The sequence below is a fragment of the Lynx rufus genome, unplaced genomic scaffold (genome assembly GCF_022079265.1).
Source record: "Lynx rufus isolate CCGP_SWC_20201006 ecotype Redwood Valley unplaced genomic scaffold, mLynRuf1.p SCAF_6, whole genome shotgun sequence".
NCBI lineage: Eukaryota > Metazoa > Chordata > Mammalia > Carnivora > Felidae > Lynx > Lynx rufus.
Window position 1 is genome coordinate 134882581 of NW_025814878.1, and position 24970 is coordinate 134907550.

Consider the following 24970-nt stretch of genomic DNA (forward strand, 5'->3'; position numbering starts at 1 on the left):
ACCCTTTGAGGGAGGATCTAGAATTTTTTAAATTCCAAAACTATGAGGTAAAAAAACTGAGACAGACAAATACATGCTTCTGGATAGGGCGACAGAACTTAACTGATATCTCAGCCTATAAAGCCCCGCCTCCCAACCACCCCCTCACTGGGGGACACGGCTGTCACTCCACGACACCCAGGTCACGCCATTTAAAATCACTGTCTTCCTACTACATTCAGATTAAAATCCAATTCTTTCAGCATGGCATTCAAGAATTTTTAGAACTTAAAGCTACTTCTTAGCTTTATTACAAAAGATCTACAGATTTTGAAGAATATCATCCTTTTTTCTCTAACTCCCATAGCCCTGCACTTGCTGTGTGTCTCTGGAGTAAAATGCCCTTGCTCAAAACGTCCTGAGGTGAGTAACTTAGCCCAGATGGTTCTCCAGTTCTTGAACAGCAAACACTTGAAAGAAAACCACCATCACAACAAAATCCCATGATTTAATTATCTGCTTGCTCATTTCTTTCCCTCAACTACCCCCATTCCTGAAATATTATGTATCACTACCTGTAGAGGCCAGCATAACCCTAACACATAAAAATGTTTCTGAACTGAACACTAAACCCAGAGATGGGATCCACGGTAATTAGAATTTCACCTCGATAACAAATGTAAACAACACCTGAATTTCTTATGAGAGTTCATTTATAATAAACTGTCACCTTAATGGATATACTGCTGGTGTGACTATCCCTTCCCATAACTGAACTGTAACATATCCATTTAGTGAGCAGTTTCTGAGAAGGTTACTAAAAACTATTGCCAAAGGTTGATATTAGCTCCTGTCCGCTTTTTAGAGCTAATTTCATTCAAATGAATTTATAAGAACTGCCAAAGATTAAAGAAAGAATTTGAAATACTAATCTAATGCATGCAACCATTTTTATGTAACAACTTGGGAGAAATTTTTACTTACCTAAACTACTACTTGTAATAAAGAAAGAATTTGAAATACTAATCTAATGCATGCAACCATTTTTATGTAACAACTTGGGAGAAATTTTTACTTACCTAAACTACTACTTGTAATTGGTTCTGAAATACTACTAGAGCCAGAAAGTTCTGTTGTTTTCGCAACAGGCACACTAAACGTAAATCCAATCTGTAAGGAGAAAAGGTATCCTTAATAGTCTACTTAGTTTTAAAACAAAATATCAAATATGGAGCTTTTTCTTATTCCAAGTCAAAAAAAAAAGAGACACTGAATTTCATGTAGAGATTTTACAATCTCCAAAATTGAGATGCTTCTTATAATGAATGGTGTGTTAGGTCTAAACAGCATTTTCAATTTCTTAGGCATTTTTTTTCATTCAAAGCAGTAAAGTAATAACGTGCTCCCAATGCTCATTTCTAGGTTTCTAAATGCCATTTTCCAACAAAACACTGAGATTTTATGGACAGTGGACAGGTTTTAGGCACACAGCAGGGATTACATACAATATGATCTGGAATATCTAGCAGTAACCAAAAACAAGAGCACAGTGAAAAACACAAGGCAGCATGTAAAAATGATATGCATGCCAAAGATGCATGGGGCAACTTGAACATTAAACTTATATCACTCAAAATACCTCTTTTTTTTTTTAGTTTAATTTAATTTTTTAAATTTACATCCAAGTTAGTTAGCATACAGTGCAACAATGATTTCAGGAGTAGATTCCTTAATGCCCCTTACCCATTTAGCCCATCCCCCCGTTCTACAACCCCTCCAGTAACCCTCTGTCTGTTCTCCATATTTAAGAACCTCTTATGTTTTGTCCCCCTCCCTGTTTTTATAGTATTTTTGCTTCCCTTCCCTTGTAAAACACCTCTTTCTTAATTATGAAGAAATATGTATTATGAGGCATAAAAACCCAAAACTTTTCCAGATTAAAGGCAATTCAACAAACATGTTAACCAAATGCAATGCAATTTAGTTGATCAGGTCTTGATCTTTACTGGATCTGGGCCATTAAAGGACAGTCTGGGGCCAATGGGGAAATCTGAATATGGACATTATTATTATACTATGTTACAATTTCATGGATAGAACTGTATTGTGGGTGTGCAAAGGAATGTCCTTTTTTCTTAGGGGACATATGGGAAAGGTGTAAAGGTATCAAGATGTTTGCATCTTAACTTTCAAATGATCACGAGAAAATACACATGCTTGTGTGTGTGTGTAGTGAAAAATAAACAGGTGTTCACTCATTCAAGATTTCTATACACTGACTTTTTTAGGTTGGAAGAAAAACAATGGTATTTCTTACCACCAATGGCATCTTGGATTTTAAAAATACAGTATGCTTCTGAAATCAGTATGAAATATTCCTTGCTTGCTACTTACAGATGACGGAGGTAGAACATCTGCCTCAGTAGATTTTACAATTGGAGATGAAAATCGAAACATGGGACTGCCAGGACTGTTTGGAGAGGCCATTTGTACCTGGTTTTCCAAATTATTAAAATAACACAAAGAGTTTTTAGTAAAAGTAATCGACAATAAAACAGACCTTAACTTAAGCAAATTATTTCAAAGAAGCCAAAAGCAATTTATTTCCTTTTAGATTTAAAAATCACTTGTTAAGGGGCACCCAGCTGGCTCAATCAGTAGAGCGTGAGACTCTTGATCTTGGGATTGTGAGCTCCAGCCCCACGATGGGGGTAGATTATTTAAAAATAAAATCTTAACAAAATTAGTAAAATAATAATTTGTTAAAACTTGTGAAAAATAAATGGTAACTACTATAAAATCTGGCTTCTCCTTGGACGAGGAGCATACACTATCTTAGAGGTAGGTGAGTATTTATCTAAAGGAAAAAAATACCATCCATAAGAATATGTTCAGAAAAAGTAAAAGCCAGGACAAAATCATAAAAATTTTCAGGAGTAGTTAATCCTACCTGAGAAATAAAAACATAAACCCAATCTTACCAAAAAAAAAGAAAAAAAAAGTATCTTAAATCAGAAACATTGGAAACAAACTTATAATCATCAATCTCTAAGGCATTGCATAAGAATTAAACAGCACTCCATTATAATGTATCCCTTTATAACATACACTTTAAAAAGCAAAACACCATTTCCATTTTTCTCTTATTCTCAATTTCCATAGCAAGAACTTAACGCTTCAAACAGAATATAGTATTTTTTTAAAATAAGGAACAAAAATCACCTCTATTTGTACAATAGTTTTGTACCTTGTTTGTCAGTGATTGTGAAGGACTAACAGGTGATGGAGAGGAAGTTGTGATCACAGAGGAACTAAAATTGAAGGTAGGCAGTGAAGAACTGGTGATGGGTAGAGAGATTTTCGGCAATACTGGCACTTCCATTTCCTAAAACACAACATGTGTCATAATGATAGATTTCATCTTTCAAGTCATTCTTTTATCCCTACTTACTTTCAGGTGGAACTGAGAACAGGGAGGAGGCAGCAGCATACAGGGTTAACAATGTGGGCTCAATGTGGATGGAACTGGAGAGTGTTAAGCTAAGTGAAATAAGTCATACAGAGAAAGACAGCATATATTTTCACTCTTATGTGGATCCTGAGAAACTTAACAGAAGGCCATGGGGGAGGGGAAGGAAAGAAAAAAAAAGAGAGGGAGGGAGCCAAACCATAAGATACTCTTAAAACACTGAGAGCAATCTGAGGGTTGATGGGGGATGGGAGGGAGGGGAGGGTGGGTGATGGGTATTGAGGAGGGCACCTGTTGGGATGAGCACTGGGTGTTGGTATGGAAACCAATTTGACAATAAATTTCATATTAAAAAAATAACAATCAGTCAAAAAAAAAACCAAAAACCCCACAATGTGGGCTCTCAAATCAAAAGAAATGAACAAGATCTGAATCCCAGCTGTGCCACCACCAGACCTGGTGGCTTCGTGAACCTAACTGCCCTCAGTACAAATTTCCTAATGGCTGAAAATGAGGAAAAAATTACACCACCGTTGTAGTATTAATATAAGACATAAAGTTATACATGGCCTTGGCATGTAAAACAAGCATTTAATAAACATCAGTACCAATGAGTTTGGTGAAATGCCTTGGTTTTTTATCCCAATATACTAAAGACCACTCTGAATCTCAAGCAACCCAGAGTTGGAAGGCAAGCAGAGTTGTGCTTCTGCTGATGGTGCAATAGTTCGTATCTGAACATTGACCTGACAAATAACAGTTGTAAATCCTAAACAAAATAGAAACAACCATATGAAAACACTGCCAAGCAACCAGAAGCAAGAGCGACCAGAAACAAGCACAAACTGCAGAGATAAAAACCACGTGGAAGAAGCGAGGAGCACTGGGTAAGTTTCCTGGACTCTTTCGGAGTTAGTACCACTACATCAATTGAAATGGAGAGAGAACGGCAAATGTGTTCACTGAGGAATCAGGGGACAGGCTAGGTGAGCACAGCAGCTCAAAACTTGAGGGGAGATGCAGGAATGGGGAACTTATAGATCTGCACATAAAATGTCCAAGCTTCTAGCAGACCTGTAACCTGCTCGCGTGCAAGGCAGACACCAAGGAGCCAACTTAGCAGAGTTCCAGCTGCCACCCACCACAAGTGGGAGAAGAGTTTGACTTCGGGTTAAATTCCCTACCAGCTAAAAACCATGTGAATACTACAAATGGATGTCGTTTATGGTACATAAATCACAGCTCTGTAAAGTCGACCCCTCCACCCAAAGGAAAAATAAAGATGCTTTCAGATAAAAGAAAATTAAAACAATCTGTTGCCATAAAACCTGCTCTGCAACTTCTTCAGGGCGAAGGGGCAGAATAACAAATGGAACTCAGATTTCTGGAGATAGGAACAATATGTGAGCAAACACAAAAAAACTGTTTTTCCTCTTAATTTCTTGAAAACACATATAATTGTACATGGGGCACCTGGGGTGGCTCAGTCAGTTAAGTGTCCAACTTCACCTCGGGACATGATCTCACAGTTCATGAGTTTGAGCCTCAGGTTGGGCTCTGTGCTATAGCTATAGCTATAGCTATAGCTGAGGATTCTCTGTCTCCCTCTCTCTCTATCCCTCCCCGCACTGTTTCTCTTTCTCAAAATAAATAAACTTGAGAAAAATTATTTAGAAAAAAATAATAAAATACATATTAACTGTATAAAGCAAAAACTATGCACTATGGGTTTAAAGCCTATCTTATTTTAATACAAATGACAAGTATAACCTGAAATACTAAAGAAGGGCAGTAAATCAAACTATAAAGTTGCAAGATTCTTAAATTTTGCAGGAAGTAGTACAATATTAACACAGAGTAGAATGTGGAAGTGAAGGATACATATAGTAAAATTCTAAGAGGAACCACTAAAAGTGGCATGCAGAGGTAGAGATAAAAAGCAAAGTAATTAAAATGTAAGTATAACATTAACCAAAAGACAGCTTTCCAAAGAAGGCAAACCAAAAAATGGGAAAAGAAGAAAACAAGATAAAAATGGGAGACCTTAATCCAATACAGACACATACACACACACATATATGTAACTATAATGTTACTTACATTAATTATAAATAAACATTCCAATTAAAAGGCAAAAAAACAGATAAAAAGGAAAGACTAACCTATATACTGTCTATAAGAAACTCACTTAAAAAGACAGAAGTTAAAAGGAATTGGATGGGGGCACCTGGGTGGCTCAGTCAGTTAAGCCGACTTCAGTTCAGGTCGTGATCTCATTGTTCGTGAGTTTGAGCCCCACACCAGGCTCTGTGCTGACAGTGCACAGCCTGTTTGAGATTCTCTCTATCCCTCTCTCTCTGCCCCTCCTCATTCTCTCTCAAAAATAAACAGTTAAAAAAGAAAAAAAAAGGCAAATGGTTGGGAAAAGATATAACCTGTAATTAGTAAGCCTAAGAAGGCCTATTCTAACAGAGGCTAGCTATATTAATACCAGATATTGCAGATTTCAAGACAAAGAACATCTCCAAAGATTTTTTCTTTAAAGAACATTTAATAATATTAAAGGAGGCAAATCACTGAGGAGCCATGATAGATGTTAAGGTGTATGGTTTAATGAGGGCTTCAAAATATGTAAAGCAAAAACTGACATAAGGGGGAAAAGACAAATCCACCAGATGAAAGTGGACAATTTTAACTCCTATCTCTCAACAATTTAATAGACTAACCAGACACACCCCACACCCTGGAAAAAAAATTCAGCAAGAACAAAGATGATCTAAGAAATACTATCAGTCATCTGACACTTTATATAACACTATACCCAACAACTGTAAAATACAGTCTTACAATGAGATACCACCATATACAAAGCAGAATGGCTAAAGTTAAATGATGACAACCATTAATAAGGATGAAGAGTGAAAGAAATACTGACACACTGTTGGTGAGGGTATAAAATATTATATTCACTTTGGAAAAGAGGTTGGCATTTCTTAGAAAGTTAAACACATATCATACAACCTAGCTCCTCCACTTCTACGTTATTTACCCCCAAGAGAAATCAACACATGTCTACAAAGCACTACCAGAATGTTCATAGCACCTTTATTCATAATAGCCAGGCATTAAAGAACACACACACTGCATAACTGTATTAATATGAAGTTCCAGAACAAGCAACACCAACATATGGAGGAGAAAATGAGAATAGTTGATTGCCTCCAGAGTAGGAGGCGATGAGTACTAACTGAGAAGGAACACAAGTAAACTTTCTAGAGCAATGGAAATGTCTGACACGTCGAAAGGGGTTTGGCTTACACAGGTGCAACCATTTGTCAAATGCATGAATGATACACCTAAGAATTTTACATTTTACTACATTTAAACTTTTGCTAAATTTAAAAACAACAAATATTTAACTGCAATTTGTGCTATATATGCTGAAGTATTTGGGGTAAAATATACTGAGATCTTCGACTTACTGTGAAATGCATCAGAAACTAAGATATACACTTGATAAAGCAAATATAACAAAGTATTGGAATCTAAGTGCTAAGTATATTTGTGTTCACTACACAATTCTTTCCCTATTTCTTATGCTTGAAACTTATCATAATCAAATTTCAGGGAGGGGAGAGGAAGCGAACGAAGATGCATTTGACTATTTCAGTAGGGAAGTTTCATCTGATCTCCAATCTTCAGTCTTACTTTCTTCCCTTTAGACCCTCACAACACCTGGGCACATCAGCTAAACAACCTATTATCTTACTTATGCCAACTCAATAAGCCACAGACTTGGACATCCTGGTTCTTTTTATCACTGACCTTGAACCAAGCCTCAATTTGATGCCTATTCACCAAAATTTTGACTTAGTTGATCAGAAGTGGATCCCACAAGTCCACAAGAAAGTTAAGAATTGTAACTGGATTATTCCAGATACTTTGAGTTGAACACAATCACCAGATATGTGTCTATGTATTACCTTTGTAATACCTTTACATGGGTTATCTCACATGAGGAAGATATTACTGTTGTAGATGAAGAAACTAAGGCAGAGAGATACATGGCTTAATATCATACAGCTATTAAATGGCAGCCATCCCACAGACACAAGCTATTTATTCTTCTTATCCCCATCTTACGGATAAGCTGATGTACATACAAATTATTCTGACCAAGATCACTCAGTTAGTAAGCAGCAGGCCTGTACCTGACATGACAATATCAATCAATTAAATCTCCCCAAACTCAGTTTTATCATATACTCCTAATCTGTTCTGTATCAATGAGATTTTTTCATTATTTCATTATTACTGGTATCACAGTAAAGACAAAAAGGCCAAATATTTAGTGACTAACACACATTCCTTATAAATTTTGAGATCTAAGAGAAAGTGAAAGGCAAAACATACTTTTACTACCTCATAATGCAAAATGGGTTATTTACAACACAGAGCTCTATTAACCTGAATGTTTAAGTGAATAAAAAATACCAATCCCTGCTAAATGCCAAAAGTACCTGAAACTAGCCTAATTTGTTTACATTCCACTACAAATAAAATGTCTTCCATTTGACTTATCCCAAAAACCCATTAAAATACCCACAAATGTTCCATCCTTTACCAAAAGTTCTTATTCACTATATCTGAATTAAGAACTAGTCTAAACGTTACTTGTCATCTGAAGCGAAAACAGCACTGAACACAAAATAAGAAAGCGTCTACCTAGAAACCTCTTCTACCTAGATTTAAAAAACAGAAGGTAGGCAGAAAATTTGCGGCAGCCACCCCTTTTGTACCACTTTCCTCGGATCTGCGAAGACTAACTCCAGTGTGGAACAGAACTAAGGACAGGAATTGGGTGAGGCATCCTGGGATACAAAGTTGGCAGTTGGCAGTTGGCCAGAATGGACAGGGGGCCCAGAGAAGGGAGGAGGTGATAAAGAGTTCTGGAGTGAGACTTTCATAAAGCTCCTTACAGTATGCCAACCAGTAAGAGGAAACAAAGTAAATTAATAAACTTTCACGCCCTCCCAATGTCTTGATACAACAAAAGACACACAAAACACGTATCTTTCTGTAAGACAGTCAAAACTGAGCTACAGATCTAAACATCAACTTCAGCTAAAGATCTTAGGAATATATTCTTCATAAAAGTTGAAACTGAGGGGTGCCTGGGTGGCTCAGTCGGTTGGGTAGCCAACTACAGCTCAGGTCATGGTCTCGCGGTCTGTGGGTTTGAGCCCCGCGTTGGGCTCTGTGCTGACAGTTCAGAGACTGGAGCCTGCTTCCGATTCTGTGTCTCCCTCTCTCTCTGCCCCTTCATTGCTTGCTCTCTGTCTCTCTCTCTCTCTCAAAAATAACAAAAATTAAAAAAAATAAAAAAGTTGAAACTGAAGAGAAAGAAACAAAATTCACAGATCTGTTATCTGGCAAACACCACACCAAGATGTTTTCTTCATACAGGGATAAACTTTAAAAAGCTAGAGACACAAATTTTACTGAGAAATATAAAGCCTTGTCTAAAGAACAGGCTACATAAAGAGCTATACTAATCACATAGTAATTTCCTTATGTATACAAAGCAAGACAAATAACTCATTTTTTTAATGTTTTTTTAATTCTTTTATTTTTGAGAGAGACAGAGACAGACAGAGCACGAGTGGGGTTGGAGCAGAGACAGAGGGAGACACAGAATCCAAAGCAGGCTCCAGGCTCTGAGCTATTAGCACAAAGCCCTATGCAGGGCTCAAACCCACAAACTGTGAGATCATAACCCAAGCCCAAGTTGGACGCTTAACCGACTGAGTCACCCAGGTGCCCCAAAATAACCCATTTCTTAAAGGTAATTTAATCATGTCTACATAAAGAGCTTTTATAACAATAGAAAATTGGTTTGCTTAAGAAAACTACAAAATTTTATGAGCTGAATCACGAATGGCATTCAAGACTTTTTCTTTCAAGATGGTAGACAGAATACATTAATACAGTCCTTCCTTTCACAACACTGCAGCAGAACAAGTAGAACCTCAGAAAAAGACAAAACCTCAAGACCAGTACTGAGCCAAGACCCCAGCATAATGTCATGCATCACAAGCGAGGCTCAGAGGCAGAACGTCCGAGCTGCCAAAGCAGTCGTGGTTCCGGTGAGTCAGAGAGGCACAACTACAAAAGTGCTAAACAGGAAAAGAGGAGATAAAGAAAATGGAAAAGAAAGACTGCCTACTCTGCACAGACTTGGAAAGCATACCAAGACACAAGAAGGAAATTAATACTAACTCTTATAATTTCAATTAACACATGATTTTATAGTCAACAGAAACTGTTCCAGAAGATCTCCTGTTCAAAAATCTAAAAACTCCTAAAAAAATAAAACTCATGCATCAACGAAGAAGTCACAAATGAAATTTTAATTGGAAACAAACAACAAGAGTGCTTGGGCGGCTCAGTTGGTTAAGTGTCCAACTCTTGATTTCAGCTCATGTCATGATCTCATGGTTCGTGAGTTCGAGCTCTGCCTTGGGCTCTGTGCTGATAGCTCAAAGCCTGCTTGGGATTCTCGCTCTCCTTCTCTCTGCACCCCCCTCCCCCGCCCCCCCCCACCACTTGCTCTCTCAAAATAAATAAAAAGAAACTTAAAAAAAAAAAAAAGAAACAAAAAACAAATGCAAGTATTAGGTATCAAAACTTAAATGATTCAGTTAGGATGAAATTCACCTGTGAAAAGAATGGAAGAAGGCCTGCATTCAACCCAGAAGTAGTTAGGAAACAAACAGAGCAGCCTATAGAAATACAGGCTAATTTAACCGATCTTTGATTAGTCCTTATCATTTCCAAACTTTCCGGTTCAGAATATATAAGGAACTCTTCCTAATAAAAAAATGGATAAAGGAAGAGAACCCTAAATGACAAGAAACTCACAAAAAGAGGTCTCCCTCCCTAGTAAACACGAAATGCTAAATAAAACTCCAATGGCATAACACTTTACACATATCACCTTGGCAAAAATGTAAAAAAAAAATAAATAAAATCAAGTACTCTAAAGAAAAAGCAGATCTACCCTACAGTATTCAAACTGCCTTCAGAGCAATAAGGCAACATTTACTATGTTTGAAGATGTGGATCCTCCCCGATAACCCAACAACTCCATTCCCAGATAAACAGCCTAGAGAAAGTACTGCTTGTATGTGCTGAGGCAGAAGTGCATAAATACTGACTTCAGCATGTATTAGGATGTACAGAGTGGACTGTGGTATATTTTCATACTGGATAAATCTATAACAGTGAAATTAAACAACCTGGCAATTATCTTTTACAACACCCACAAATTTCACAAATCATAGGAAGAAAATGGCAAATGAGAAGAACATGTAACAGTATTAATCCATTTATGTAAGTTTCAGAAACAGACAAAACCCAACCAAACAGTAACATTCCAAAGGTCAAAGAATTTCAGTTGTAATTCTCTTACTGAAAGGAATTATGGCTTTTTAATGGTACCCATAAAACACCAGGTTAGGTTTTCCGTGCCGTCACAGTGAAGGTGGTTCAAAAAGCCCACTAACTGAACACACACACACGCATGCACACTCACTTGGAAGGGACTATTTCAGTGGCAGATTATTCATTCCTGTGCTGGGTCTCCCCCAAGACCCACCCTTCCAGAACTCCCCTCACCACCACTACACCAAAGCTTTTAATAAACTTCAAGAATACAAGCATATAACCTACCTCTTCCTCTGGAGGTTTAGATGCAACAAAGCGTGTTCTCTCTCGTCTCATCTTGCCGCCTCCACTACCTACTCCAGAAGATAAACCATTGGCTGCAGACATACTGAAATTTGGGTAAGAAAAGCCACTAGGCAAAGAAAAAGAAAATTAAAACAAATGATATATTACTCTGGTCCATAACTTGTTAACTAACTGAACACCTAAAAATCAGAACTGCTAACAAGAAAATAAATATACAACTGAATGTGATTTTAAAAGCAGACAGAGGGGTGCCTTCGTGGCTCAGTCAGTTACGCGGCCAACTTCAGCTCAGGTCATGATCTCGTGGTTCTTGAGTTCGAGCCCCGCGTCGGGCTCTGTGCTGACAGCTCAGAGCCTGGAGCCTGCTTCTGATTCTGTGTCTCCCTCTTTCTCTGCCCCTCCCCTGCTTGCTCTCTGTCTCTCAAAAATAACAAATGTTAAAAAAAAAATTAATAAAAAAAATAATAAATGCGGACAGATTTGTGTGTGTGTGTATAACGTTTGTTTTTTAACCTTCTTAATCTTCAAAAAAACATACATAAGTCAAACACAGACCTTACAAATGACATATAAAGAAGCTTAACTATGAAGACGCATTACCTTTCTCGTTGTTCTCTGTTTTGTCCTGGTGTCACAGGGTTCTCATATCCAGTCTAGAATAAGATGAGCACACCAGATTTACATGCCTGCTTATTTGTTTTCATTTTCTTAACACTCCCCTTCTGTCAATCCATTTTAATATTTGAAATCAGGAATTTGATGGGTTTTTAGTGAGTGAATCCTAAAACTTCCAACTTACACCCTGTTTCTGAACAACAACTAAGTTACAACATGACTATACACATAAAATGTCACTGAGCACACTGCCCTTTCAATAAAATAGTAGTACACAAAATTAATACACTTACAGACCGCAAAAATACTTTTACTCTTCTCTCATTCTGGCCTATTAAAGGTGTAAGCAAATTTACAAGGATCTTCTTTGGGAAATGCATCCCTCTAATTTAAGTTCTTCCATTAAAAGAATATCATGGCTCCTTGGAGAGCTAGCAAATCACAGGGCTGAGACCAGAAACTTATAGGACGAGCCTAGATTCTTTTACATCAAAAGCAACTAAATGTTCAAAAACTGAGGGGGAAAAAAAACCAAAAACAAAAAACTGAGAGGAAATATTAAAAGGACACAGGAGCCAGTTCAAAGGCCAAATGATAGAACATGAACATCAAAATAATGCCAATAAAGGATTATAAACTACAGAATGTGAGAATTAAAGTTGACTTTAAAAACACATTCAAAGATAGGTATGTAAATGAGATTAAAGAAAACTTTTCCTCCAGTAGGAGGTCAACTAATGTTGAAAGATAGGTGGAATTAGAAAACCACCCACTGGCAATCTACAAACAGGTTTAGGCAAAAATCACCAATAATACTAACTACTGAGAGGATATTTATCCTCTCAGTTATCTACCCACCAGATATTTATTAATTACAAAAGACAAAATCATCACTTCGCAGCGAAAAAATCTTACCGCTGCCACCTTAATTACCAAAAGCACATAATTAGAATCTAATCATGAGGAAACATCAGACATTCCCAAACTGCAGAACATTCTACACAGTAACTTACTTGCACTTTAGAAATCTCAATGTTAGCAAATACAAAAACAAACAAAAACCCTAAGGAACTGTTCTAGACTAAAGGAGATGAAGGGACAAGAAAACTAAAAAATGCAATACATAATCTTGAATTTTTTTCTTTTGGGATAACTGGCAGCATCAAAATAAAATCTACAGATCAGATCACAGAATTGTATAATGTTAAGTTTCTGCTTTTGATAATTATTCTGCAATTATTACATTAAAGGAATTCCCTGTTTGTAGGAAACACACAGTAAAATTAGGACATAGTATACTGTGAAGTTTTAAAACTGTTCTTGCAAAGTCTATGAATCCAAAATTATATGTGAAATATTTTTAAAATTTTAATAAAGCAAGTATGACAAAATGTTAATGATTCAGTGAAACGAGGAGTAATGGCTAAAGACTACTATTCTGTCAACTTTAGCTTGAAAATTTTTAATAAATTAGATTATGAAGATCAGATGAGATTAAATATAAGTAAATGCACAAGTAATGCACAAGATACCATGTAAATACAATAAATACCAAAAATACACTTTAGCTAAACAACACAAGAAAACACAACCCCAGAACATGGTGACATTTTTAAGACAACTGGCCTGGTCTCTTCAAAAACCAACGTGCCTAGCAATTCCACTCCTAGGTACAGACCCCAGAAACACCGCAACATATGCCTACAAAACACCTGTACACCAAAGGTGAAAGCGGTATTATTCGTTACAATCAAAAAGTAAAAGCGACCCAAATTTCCCTCAACTGATGAAAGGATAAACAAAATCTAGCATATCCAAACAATGAAATATTCAGCCACATAAAAAGGAGTAAAGTTCTGATGTGCACTACAACACGGATGAACCTCGAAAACATGCTGAGTGACATAAACTAGACACTAAAAACCATATTCTATGATTCCATTTAAATGAAATGCCCAGTACAAGCAAATCTATAAAGACAGATCAGTGGTTGCTTAAGGCTGGAGAAGGAGGGGTGGGAATGAGATTTTGGGTGGTTGGGATGAATGGTTATAAAAATGTTCTAGAGTTAACAGTGGTAATGACCAAACAACTCTGTGAATATGCTAAAAATCACTGTTCCACTGTAGTCTTCAATTAGGTATGTGAATTGCATCTCAATTAAGCAGTTGTTTTAAAAAAAAAAAAAAAACAATGTGGTAAGGGTCAAGGTTTGAGGTCAGAAAGAGAAAACGCAAAGCAATGTGTGATATTTGCTTGGATTCTGATTCAAAAAAGGAGCTGTAAACAACACTGGAATGTGGACTAGATATTAGACAATATTACATTAATTTCCTTGGATATGGTAATATAGAAGTAATTAGGAAATGCATGCCAAAGTACTTAGGGGTGAACAGATGTGTTATACAAAATTTTATTTTCAAATAGTTCAACAACAACACAAACAAAACATACCAATAAAGCAAGTCTGGCAAAATTATTTCATCTAAACCATGAGTACATACTAGTGTTACTTACTAGTAAATACTAATTTACAATTTGATCACAGTGCCAGCCATTTGAAAGGCACACCAACTCGTAACCATCACTAATACACAAACTCTATGTATTACCTAGTTGCTAGACTGCAATGGTGGACTACTCATATATTATTTATTCTTACTCATTTTTATCAATATCCAAAGAATAGTGAAAATAGGGGCGCCTGGGTGGTTCAGTCGGTTGAGCGTCCAACTTCAGCTCAGGTCATGATCTCACGGTCTGTGGGTTTGAGCCCCACATCGGGCTCTGTGCTGACAGCTCGGAGCCTGGAGCCTGCTTCGGATTCTGTGTCTCCCTCTCTTTCTGCCCCTCCCCCACTCACACCGTGTCTCTCTCCAACATATAAATGTTTAAAAAAAAAAAAAAAAAGAATAGTGAAAATAAACACATACTCACATTGTGCTTTTTATCTATTCTTTGAGTAGTCTTCCTTAATTCACCAGATGGGGTCAGAGACGGTTTAAAATAAACAGTTCTATTTGTTGCTATGGAAACCGGCTTCGGGGTCATGAGTCTCTGAACGGGGGGATACTGAGAATCCACCTTATAGGTAATCAGAAATCATAGAAAAAACTTTTTTTTCATATATATCGGTGACACATATCTAAACGTTATCTGGCAATAGCTAATGTGAGCTAGAGACCATGAAAATGCCTAGAGAAATATCCAGTATATGCAAATACTAAAAGGAAAAATAGATAGTAATAGAATAGTAATAGGTTTATATGTAAACCTGTATATAATAAAATCCCAAATAGCTTCAGACTATTTTTTCTACACTTAATGACTTTTCATATAAGCAGAAAAATGGAAACTATATTCAAAACTGTTCTACAAATCTAAGTTTTCACATGTTGAATTTCAAATACAGAAACTAAAACTGATTTTGCCACATTTTCCCCAAATTACTCTCTAGATACCCTTCAGCTGGAAATAAGATTATTTTTAAACTAGCTATGAAAATAATTGCTAAAACTGTGAGCAAACCTCTCTCCAAGTTAATTTTCCCCTATTGTTATTTAAAAACCAAACTAAAAGTCTTAAAATTTATTAGTAAAACTGTGTTAAGAATTTGAAATCCTAGGGGCACCTGGGTGGCACAGTTAGTTAAGCAGCCAACTCTTGATTTCAGCTCAGGTCATGAGCTCACATTTTGTGAGATGAAGCCCTGCGTGGGGCTCTGAGCTGACAGTGCAGAGCCTGCTTGGGATTCTCTCTCTCTCTGACCCTCCTCCACACACACACGCGCGCATGCGCTTATGTGCGCGCTCTCTAAATAAACTTAAAAAATTAAAAAAAAAAAAAAAAAAGAATTCCAAATCCTAAAATAAACTGGCATTATTATCTGAGCACACAAGTGTTTTGTCAACAGTCTTTTGCAACACGGAAACACAGTAAAAGTCCTGTTGGTGAAAGAGGACCATAAAGCCAAGAACTTGTACTCTGTCCAAAGACTGTAATACAATGAATACAGTCCTTTCTCTTAGCAGCAGCTGTGAACAACATTGGTTTCCAAGGCAAAGCTCCTGCATACTAGCTCTTCCCTAAATCCTCATCACAACTGTGATCTTATAACTCAATGACAATCTATTCTGTAGACTGTTACATCTGTGAAACATGAACTACAATATTGTATTCTGGCCTTTATATATCTTCACACCCATTAATAAAACTGTATCGATACTACATTTAAACATTAATAAAGACTTTTATCAATGAGAACTTGTATTATGGTACAATTTTTTAATTTACTTTTTAAACAATCTAATATAAAACAGGAGTGTGAGAAAAGCAGCCAATGCCATAAATTAATCCCATCGCCATGGCTAATAATGGATTCTCTCTTGCCTGATCACAAACATCTAGTTAATTCTAGATAGTGTTATGAAGTAACACTATCCCTCCCCAAACTCTCAATTTTAGCCTTCTTCTCTGCAGAATTTTAGTAAAAATAATTATAACTTACCAATATCTCACACACAGTTCTCACAACGAATTCAGAAAATTATGATTATTTTAATCAGTGACTTCTGAGGGAAACTGGTGTTGTAGTAAAAGCTTTCACAAGTAAGGATCTGGGACTCTGCTTCTCCTGAAGGATACTTAACTAGCCACAAGTATAACTTACAAAAAATATACCTCTTTAACTCTATCAAGCATTTTAATTTTTCCACAGTAACCTCCAAAACTAATTTTAACCAAATAGAATACACTGAAAGGGTCATCAAGAAATTAGACTCTAAGTTATATTTATTAGTTCCAGTATCTTGGAACACTATTTTGACTAATGAAACTCTATTACACACAACAGATTTGACATGTTAATGAGGAAAGTTTAAAAGAGGATTATGCTCAATGAGGGTTTAGTTCACTGAACTTCTATAATTACTAAACATGTCAAGCATTGTCCACTCCTATTTTTATTTATCAAAAAGTCTGAGTCACTCATAGACTACCAAGACGCTGAAGATGGAAATGGCAAATAACCAAAAAGTACTGAGCACTTACTACATATATAGCATTGTGCTAAGGCAGGCCCTCACAAGCCGCCACAATGTCCAAGGAAACAAATCTTATCTTTCAAACGTGTCCCCTAATGACTATCAAATTTAATTTATATATTTACTAACTAAAAAATAAATACAATAAAACTGCTGAAAACTTTAAGTAAATAAAGGCAAAAGAAGTTTTACCCTTTCCCTTTTGGCCTGAAAGTCTGAGGTCGTATCTATTCCACTCCTATCAAGAGGCTGAAAAAGTAAAATGCCATTAGAATAGACTGGAAATTGAGAAAAACAGGACTTTCATCACCAATATATAAAAACGTTATCTCTTATAAAAGGTTTATAAGTCAACTTACAGAATTCAGGGGAGAAGAAACAACAGACGGGATTCTTTTTGCATCCTGTTAATGTTGAAACAATACCAAAATTAAAATTTTTCACAAAAGTCAAATGTCGTTATATACCTGCATTTACTTGTGATTCTAAAAATTTACCGCGAGAGGGCTTGACATCTTCTCTAAAGTTTGCAATATCCGCCGAGCTGTGGAACTGGTCACACCATAGGACTGTGCACTCAGCTGCTTAGCTTTCATCTGCCTTCTGACTGGCGCCTATGAAGTAAACGTTGCATTACTGTTTTGGACCATAAACTCTAAAGCACAGATTTCAGGAAATAAAAGTATTTACAAAACAAAACAGATATCCAAAGAGAAATAGGATTAATGTCCTAACAGGAATTTATCTCTGGATGGTGTCATTATGCCTAAGTTCAACTTTTCTTCTTTATACCTTTTACTGAAAAGCCAATTACTTTTACAATCGGAAACAAGAAAGACAGCACACACCGCACTGAAGATCTGCAACTATGTTAAATGGGAAAAGGGAGATCACTAGTATAAAGTTCAGGCATTACTTTGATCCATTTATCCCTGATATTTAAATCAAAGAACACTTCTTGTTGAGTCACTATGTCGTCACTACGTCGTGCACCTAGAGCTAATGTAACATCGTGTGTCAACTGTAATCCAACAAAAAATAAACATAAGTAAATCAAAGAACTAAATAAATGAGAACAATATCGAAATATTAGTTATTCTGGGTATTAATTAAATTCCAAGATAATTAAATGAAGAGACTGTAGGCTCTATTGTAAAGGAAATTAGCATTTTTAAACTAATTTCTCAAATATTGAAATAAGAAAAATTTTTAAAATTTTTTTTTTTTTTTAACGTTTATTTATTTTTTTGGGACAGAGAGAGACAGAGCATGAACGGGGGAGGGGCAGAGAGAGAGGGAGACACAGAATCGGAAACAGGCTCCAGGCTCTGAGCCATCAGCCCAGAGCCTGACGCGGGGCTCGAACCCACGGACCGCGAGATCGTGACCTGGCTGAAGTCGGACGCTTAACCGACTGCGCCACCCAGGCGCCCCAAGAAAAATTTTTAAATACTCGGGCTATTTCTTTTTTTTTTTTTTTTTTTTTTTAAATTTTTTTTTCAACGTTTATTTATTTTTGGGACAGAGAGAGACAGAGCATGAACGGGGGAGGGGCAGAGAGAGAAGGAGACACAGAATCGGAAACAGGCTCCAGGCTCCGAGCCATCAGCCCAGAGCCTGACGCGGGGCTCGAACTCACAGACCGCAAGATCGTGACCTGGCTGAAGTCGGACGCTTAACCGACTGCGCCACCCAGGCGCCCCTCGGGCTATTTCTTAATAACCTTTTAACTTTATTAAAATTGAAGTTAAGGAAAAAACCTTATAAAGAATAGACAAGTACCCTTTAATACATAAGCAATGTTTACAAATTCCAACTAAAACAGTTCCTTTTCTCAAAAATACATTACAACATTCCAATAACCAAAGGACTACCACAAAGCAAGTTTGGTAATGCTTAATATAAAGATATTATCACCATCAAAACACAACTGAATCTCTACAAATAGCTCACAATATCTGAAAACTTGAACCATAACTACTTTGTTTCTCTGTCCGATACCAAACAATGATAACATTTCCAGAGTAGCTGCATGATTCTCCATTAGTTTTATTAAGAACTTGATGCCCATTAAGAATTGTTGTTCAAGCCAGAGGCTTGGGCAAACATGAAGCAACATTAGAATTCTCTAGGAAAATCTGATAGTCTGTCCTGTCACTGGATTCTACTGGCCACTGACCACTCAGGGCTTTAGTTTGCTAATCAACAAAATGGAATTGAATTACAGAATCTTTAATATACCTCCCGCTCTAATACTCTAGGAAAGGAATTATTAGCTTTGTCCCAAACGTCAGCGATAAACATTTGGAAGCCTGTGTTGAGACAGATTCTAAGGGTATGTCACAATTCACCATTAAAAAGTACAGGATTCAATGTAAGAAAGAAATGAAGAAAAGCAAGAATATACTGAGACTTGGACTATTCTATGAATCACAGGCTTGCATCATCTTATCTACTAACAGGCTGAACTATTATTTTAACTTTAAAAATTTTTTAAAGAATACGATCCAGTTTAAGCTTTAGAAAAAGCTCCCTGTGTAACTCCAACATCTAGTTAACATTTTCTTAAATAACAAAATACTGCCCTTCATGAACACATTCAGAAATAAAACTCATAATTACTGTTAACTACATACATGAAACCATCCTCTAATTAGGAAAACAAGAAACTAAAGACAAGACAGTCTTAAAATATACTTGTTTCTATGCCATTTCTATGTTTGTCATAGACTCATCTTCACAGATTCCCCTCTCCAAGAGTCTACTTACTGAAAGTATAATTACTCCTCCATCTTTAAAATGTCAAAATCTGTAAACGTAAGCACAACGCCATATAGACAAAACAATTTCTTACGGGCTTCAAAGAACTCATAGGATAAAATACAGGATGGTGGGATTCACCTTAAATTTATTATCAATTTACAACTGTTCTTTGCTTATATGCAAATACAACTGATTTTGCATAATGACCTTGTATTCTGTAATCTTGCTGAACTCATTAAGTTCTGATAACTTTTTTGTATTTCTTAGGCCTTTCTATGTGGATAAGCATGTTGTCTATGAATAGGAGTAACACTTTCTTCCTTCGTGCAGTGGGTAGGCCCTGCAGTACAGCACTACACAGCAGCAATGCTAGCAGACAGCCTTGTTCTCTTCCTGGCCTTAGGAGAACAGTACTCTGTTTCTCACCATCGGTATGATGTTAGCTAAAGATTTTCTGTAGATACCATTTATCAGGTTGAGAAGATCCCCATTTATTCCTCAGGCTACAGGAAATTTTTATTATGAAAGGATGCTAAATTTTGTCAAATGTGTTTTATGCATCTATGGAGATAATCATACAGTTTCTATTCTTTAGTTTGTTTAAATGGTAGCTCACGTTAATTTTCAAATGTTGAACTAACCTTGCATTCCCAAGATAAACCCTACTTGATTATGAAATAGTAGCCTTTTTATATATGTTAGATTCTCTTTACAAATATTTATAGAGAAGGTTTGGGTCTGTAATGCCTAAGAAATATTAGTTTGTGGCTTTCTTGTAATGCCTTTGGTTGGTTTCAGTATCAGGGTAATACTGGCCCCATAATATGTTGGAAAGTGTACCCTCCTATTATACAAAAACGTATGCATAAGATTGGTATTCTTTCTTTCTTAAATGTTTGGTAGAATTCATCAAGGAAGTTAAATGAGCCTGAAATTTTCTTTGCTGGAAGGTATTCTGACTATGTATTCAATTTATGGAACAGACTATTGGAGCTATTTTTTTTTTTTTAATGTTTATTCATTCTTGAGAGACAGAGCATGAGTGGGGGTGGGGCAGAGAGGGAGAGAGGAAGACACAGAATCCAAAGCAGACTCCAGGCTCTGAGCTGTCAGCACAGAGCCTGATGTGGGGCTCGAACCACAAACCGTGAGACCATGACCTGAGCCGAAGTCGGACGCTCAATTGACTGAGCCACCCAGGTGCCCCACAGCCATTTATTCTTAATTAACACCAAATAACAAGAAATACTTAGGCATAAATCTAACAAAATATGTGCAAGGTCTGTGTGATGAATACTACAAAGCACTGATGAAAGAAATTTCAAAAACTTAAATAGAGAGACATACTGTGTTCAAGGACTGGGAGATTCAATTTTATTAAGATGTATATTCTTCTCCCTAAATTGACCTTCAGACTCAATGCAATTCTAATCAAAATTCCAATAGATTGTAAAAACTGGTAACATGATTCTAAAATTATGAAAAAGTAAATGACTTAGGAAAGTCAAGACAAGCTTGAAAAAGAACAAAGTTGAAGGACTCACATTACCGATTTCAACACTTACTATAAACTATAGTAATCAAAAGAATGTAGAGTTGGCCAAAGGATACATAGAAATGGAAGATAATAGAAAGTCAAGAAATAGAACCACATATATGGTCAACTGATTTTCAACAAAGATGCAAAGGCAATGCAATGTAGAAAGCACAACCTTTTCAATAAATGCTACTAAAAAAATTGGACATTCGTTATGTTAAAAAAAAAAATGAATCTTGATCCCTCATGACATGATACATACCATATACAAAAGTTAACTCAAAATAAATCAGAAGCCTAAATTAAAACCTAAAACTGTGGGGGTGCCTGGATGGCTCAGTCGGTTAGGCTTCCACCTCTTGGTTTCGATTCAGGTCACAATCTCATAGTTCGTGAGTTCGAGCCGTGCATCAGGCTCTGCGCTGACAGTGTGAAGCCCACTTGCGATTCTCTCTCTCCCTCTCTCTCTGCCCCTCCTATTCTGTCTCTCTCAAAATAAACAAACAAACTTAAAAAAAAAACAAAAAAACTATGGGGTGCCTGGGTGGCTCAGCCGGTTAAGCAACCAACTCTCAACCTCGGCTCAGGTCATGATCTCACAGTTCAGGAGTTCAAGCCTTAAGTCGGGGGGCTCTGTGCTGACAGAGAAGAGTGTGCTTGGGATTCTCTCTCCTTCTCTCTCTGCCTCTTCCCCACTCTCTCTCTCTCAAAAGAAGATAAACTTTAAAAACACAAAACAAAACAAAACCTAAAACTATAAATCCACTAGAAAACACAGAAGAACACTGTGACCCTAGGCTAGGCAAAAATGTCCTACATACTACACCAAATGCATGAGGCATATAAGGAAAAAACCCAATATACTGAATGCCATGAAAAGTAAAAACTTCTCTGTAAAAGACTTAAGCCAGAGAATGGGAGAAAACATTTGCAAAACACGTATGTAATAAAGGACTTAATAAAGGTGTAGCACGCTCTTAAAACTCATTAATAAGAAAGCGCCCCGATTTAAAAATGGGCAGAAGATTTGAACAGATATTTCACCAAAGAAGACACATCTATGGCAAACAGGCACATGAAAAGATGCTTAATTTCACAAATAAAAGCCACGGTGGTGTGGAGATACCACAACATGCCTATTAGAATGGCTAAAATAAAACAATGAAAAACTGATGACAAGTGCTGGCGAGAACACTCTTCCATTACTTTGCTGAGAAAACAGCATTACTTTGCTGTGGAAAACAGTTTGGCAATTTATTAGAAAGTTAAATGTATACTTACTATAAGACCGAGCAGCCAACTTCTGGGTGTTTACCCAAGAGAAATGGAAATTAATGTTCACATAACACGCTTAAAACCACTTATTCACAACTGCTCCAAATCACATCAAACCCAAGTGTCCTTTCAGTAGTGAATGGATAGGATAAACAAGTTACAACTCAACAATAGAAGGAACTACTGATATGTGCAAAAATAAAGATCCATTCCAGATGCATTATGCTAAGTACAAGAGGCCAGATTCAAAGGCTAGATGCTATATTGATTAAATTTAAATGACATTCTGGAAAAATCAAAACTACAGGGAAAGAAAGCAGATCAGTGGTTGCCAGAGGGTAGAGGTAGGAAGAGGGGTTGACAACAGAGAGGCACAAGGTAACAATTTGCTGTGATGGAAATGTTTATTCAATACTTTGATTGCAGAGTGCACACACAACTGTATGTATTCTGTTAAAATGCAAATACTCCAAGAAGGGTAAATTTTACTATACATAATTTACACCTCAATTTTTTTAAAAAAGGAATTAATCATCACACTTCCTAAAACACAGACGCACATAACATGCTCACAAGTGTAATGAATAAATATTCACTTAAGTCGAATACAACGTTCAGATAGTCCCTAAATGAAAACGGTATCATTTTACCAAAGAATAATCAAACCAAAACTCCATTGGAGTGCCGTTAATTGACAATTTTTAACGTTATCAGTCCTTCTCCTATTCAAACCAACCTGATACGGTGTGTTTCGGAGTTTCAGTTGTCTTGCAGCAGCTGCTGCTCCACCGTACATTGTTTTTCCAGGATAAAAAGGAGAATCTCCAAGCTGACTTGTTTTAAGGATTGAAGAATTCCCAAGTGACTGCACAGAAACAAAATGATAAATTATGAGCAATAAATACTCAAAACAAATGTGATTGAATCCAATCTTACTAGTACTCACAGGGGAAAGTGTTCCAAAGGCAGACAAGTTGAATGCTGGTTTTTTTGAGCTGGTGGCAGTGTGCTGTGAGAGTGAATGAGTACGTTCAGCCTCTGGGGACCACAGAGGTGGCACTGAAGTGTTCTTTGTAACAGCTAGATCTGAAACAAAAATATGTAATGCATAGTTAGAGCACTAATTACAAGGCCCTCAATTTTTATAAACAGAAAATGAAAATTACAAGTAAGAAAAAACCTATCCCATGAAATTTAACTTTACTACCAAACACCAAGAATACCTTTATCAGAAGCTCTTGAAGAAAAACCACTGGTAGTTGAGATGTTATCATCATCATGTTGAGAGGTAGAATCTTTAATTTCCTTTACAAGGGAAAATCCAGAACTGCCAATTGGGAATGCCGAGGATGTGGAGGGCTGACAGTGTAGTGCAGGAGATTCCAACACGGAGAAATTCATATGGCTCCGATGAAGAGAAGGCCTTGTTAATACATCTGGGTAATTTGAAGAAGTACTAGTTGTTGAGGGTTCTTTAAAGAGTAAAAACAAAACAAAACAAAACAAAAAAAACAAAAAGGCATTAGTATTATGAATATACAGCTTAGAAAAAGCAATACAATATCACAACAAAATGGTTTTTAAGAAAACATACTATATAACATCGCTTCAATTCAAGCCACTGAAGCCTCCCATAAGCTCAGTTTAAGCTATTCTTTACTCAGAAAAGGTTTCATCTAGCTGCAATGAATTTACTTAACCTCGTATCAAACTATGTATGTTTCAGGGATCACATGCAATTTCTAAAAGTGCATGGCTCTTTATTGATATTGATGCTTGAATTGCTACTATAAAACACGCTCATAAAGAGTAAAAGAAGCTATATAAGTCATAGCAACCACTATTAAAATTGTAGATCTCCCAGATATTTTATATACAGACATAAATCGTTTCTCTAATTATATAATCATGCTATGCATCCAGTTCTATGACCTGTTTTTTCATTTACCAATTTTGTCTCTACATACAGAGCATTCCCTTTAAAGACCACATTGTACGTTATCATGCTAATTGATGCGAATTATTTTGTGATTATTTTCCCAATGTTCCATCGAACATATATGCACTGATATCTGCATACTCTTAAGAGTATTCTTTTGGATTAATCCATGGTTCTCTAAGAATAGAAGCACAAAGAGAAATAATTTAAAAAATACTTTCAAGCTTCCCACAAAAATATCTGATTCTGTAAGTCTGAAGTTAGGCCCATAAGAGAATCAATGGGATAAACAATTATATGGAATTGCTCTGCAGGACTCAATCAGAGAGTATGCTCATTTTTGCTTATGAAACATACCGCAATCCTATCAGTTATACTCCCACAAATAGCAAATGACAATGTACATTTCCACCATAGTCTCTAACACTGGATATTAACCTTTTCTGATTTCTATCAATCTATCAAACGGCACCATTATTTTATCTGCATTTATTTAAATGAGAGGGATAGTGCATCCTTCCCTATACTCATTGTTCACTTACACTTCTATTAATTGCTTACTGATATAGTAATTTTTTAATGTTTATTTTGAGAGCGTG

The 24970-nt window shown here is 36.4% G+C and overlaps 1 protein-coding gene across 2 annotated transcripts in view; it reads right to left on the bottom strand.

Annotated features, from left to right (window-relative positions):
• The window catches only part of NUP153 (nucleoporin 153), a 77226-nt gene that overhangs the window by 25410 nt on the left and 26846 nt on the right, over window positions 1-24970 (bottom strand). Inside the window, exons 3-14 of one of the 2 annotated variants that reach the window (XM_047103102.1) lie at window positions 23656-23904; window positions 23379-23518; window positions 23169-23297; window positions 17355-17471; window positions 17217-17261; window positions 17050-17106; window positions 14753-14899; window positions 11801-11853; window positions 11180-11306; window positions 3227-3364; window positions 2374-2472; window positions 1059-1149 (exon numbers count right to left, since the gene is read on the bottom strand). In XM_047103102.1, the coding sequence (XP_046959058.1) occupies window positions 1059-1149; window positions 2374-2472; window positions 3227-3364; window positions 11180-11306; window positions 11801-11853; window positions 14753-14899; window positions 17050-17106; window positions 17217-17261; window positions 17355-17471; window positions 23169-23297; window positions 23379-23518; window positions 23656-23904 (1392 nt within the window). The remainder of the gene's footprint in view (window positions 1-1058; window positions 1150-2373; window positions 2473-3226; window positions 3365-11179; window positions 11307-11800; window positions 11854-14752; window positions 14900-17049; window positions 17107-17216; window positions 17262-17354; window positions 17472-23168; window positions 23298-23378; window positions 23519-23655; window positions 23905-24970) is intronic. The other variant, XM_047103103.1, reaches the window with a different exon arrangement.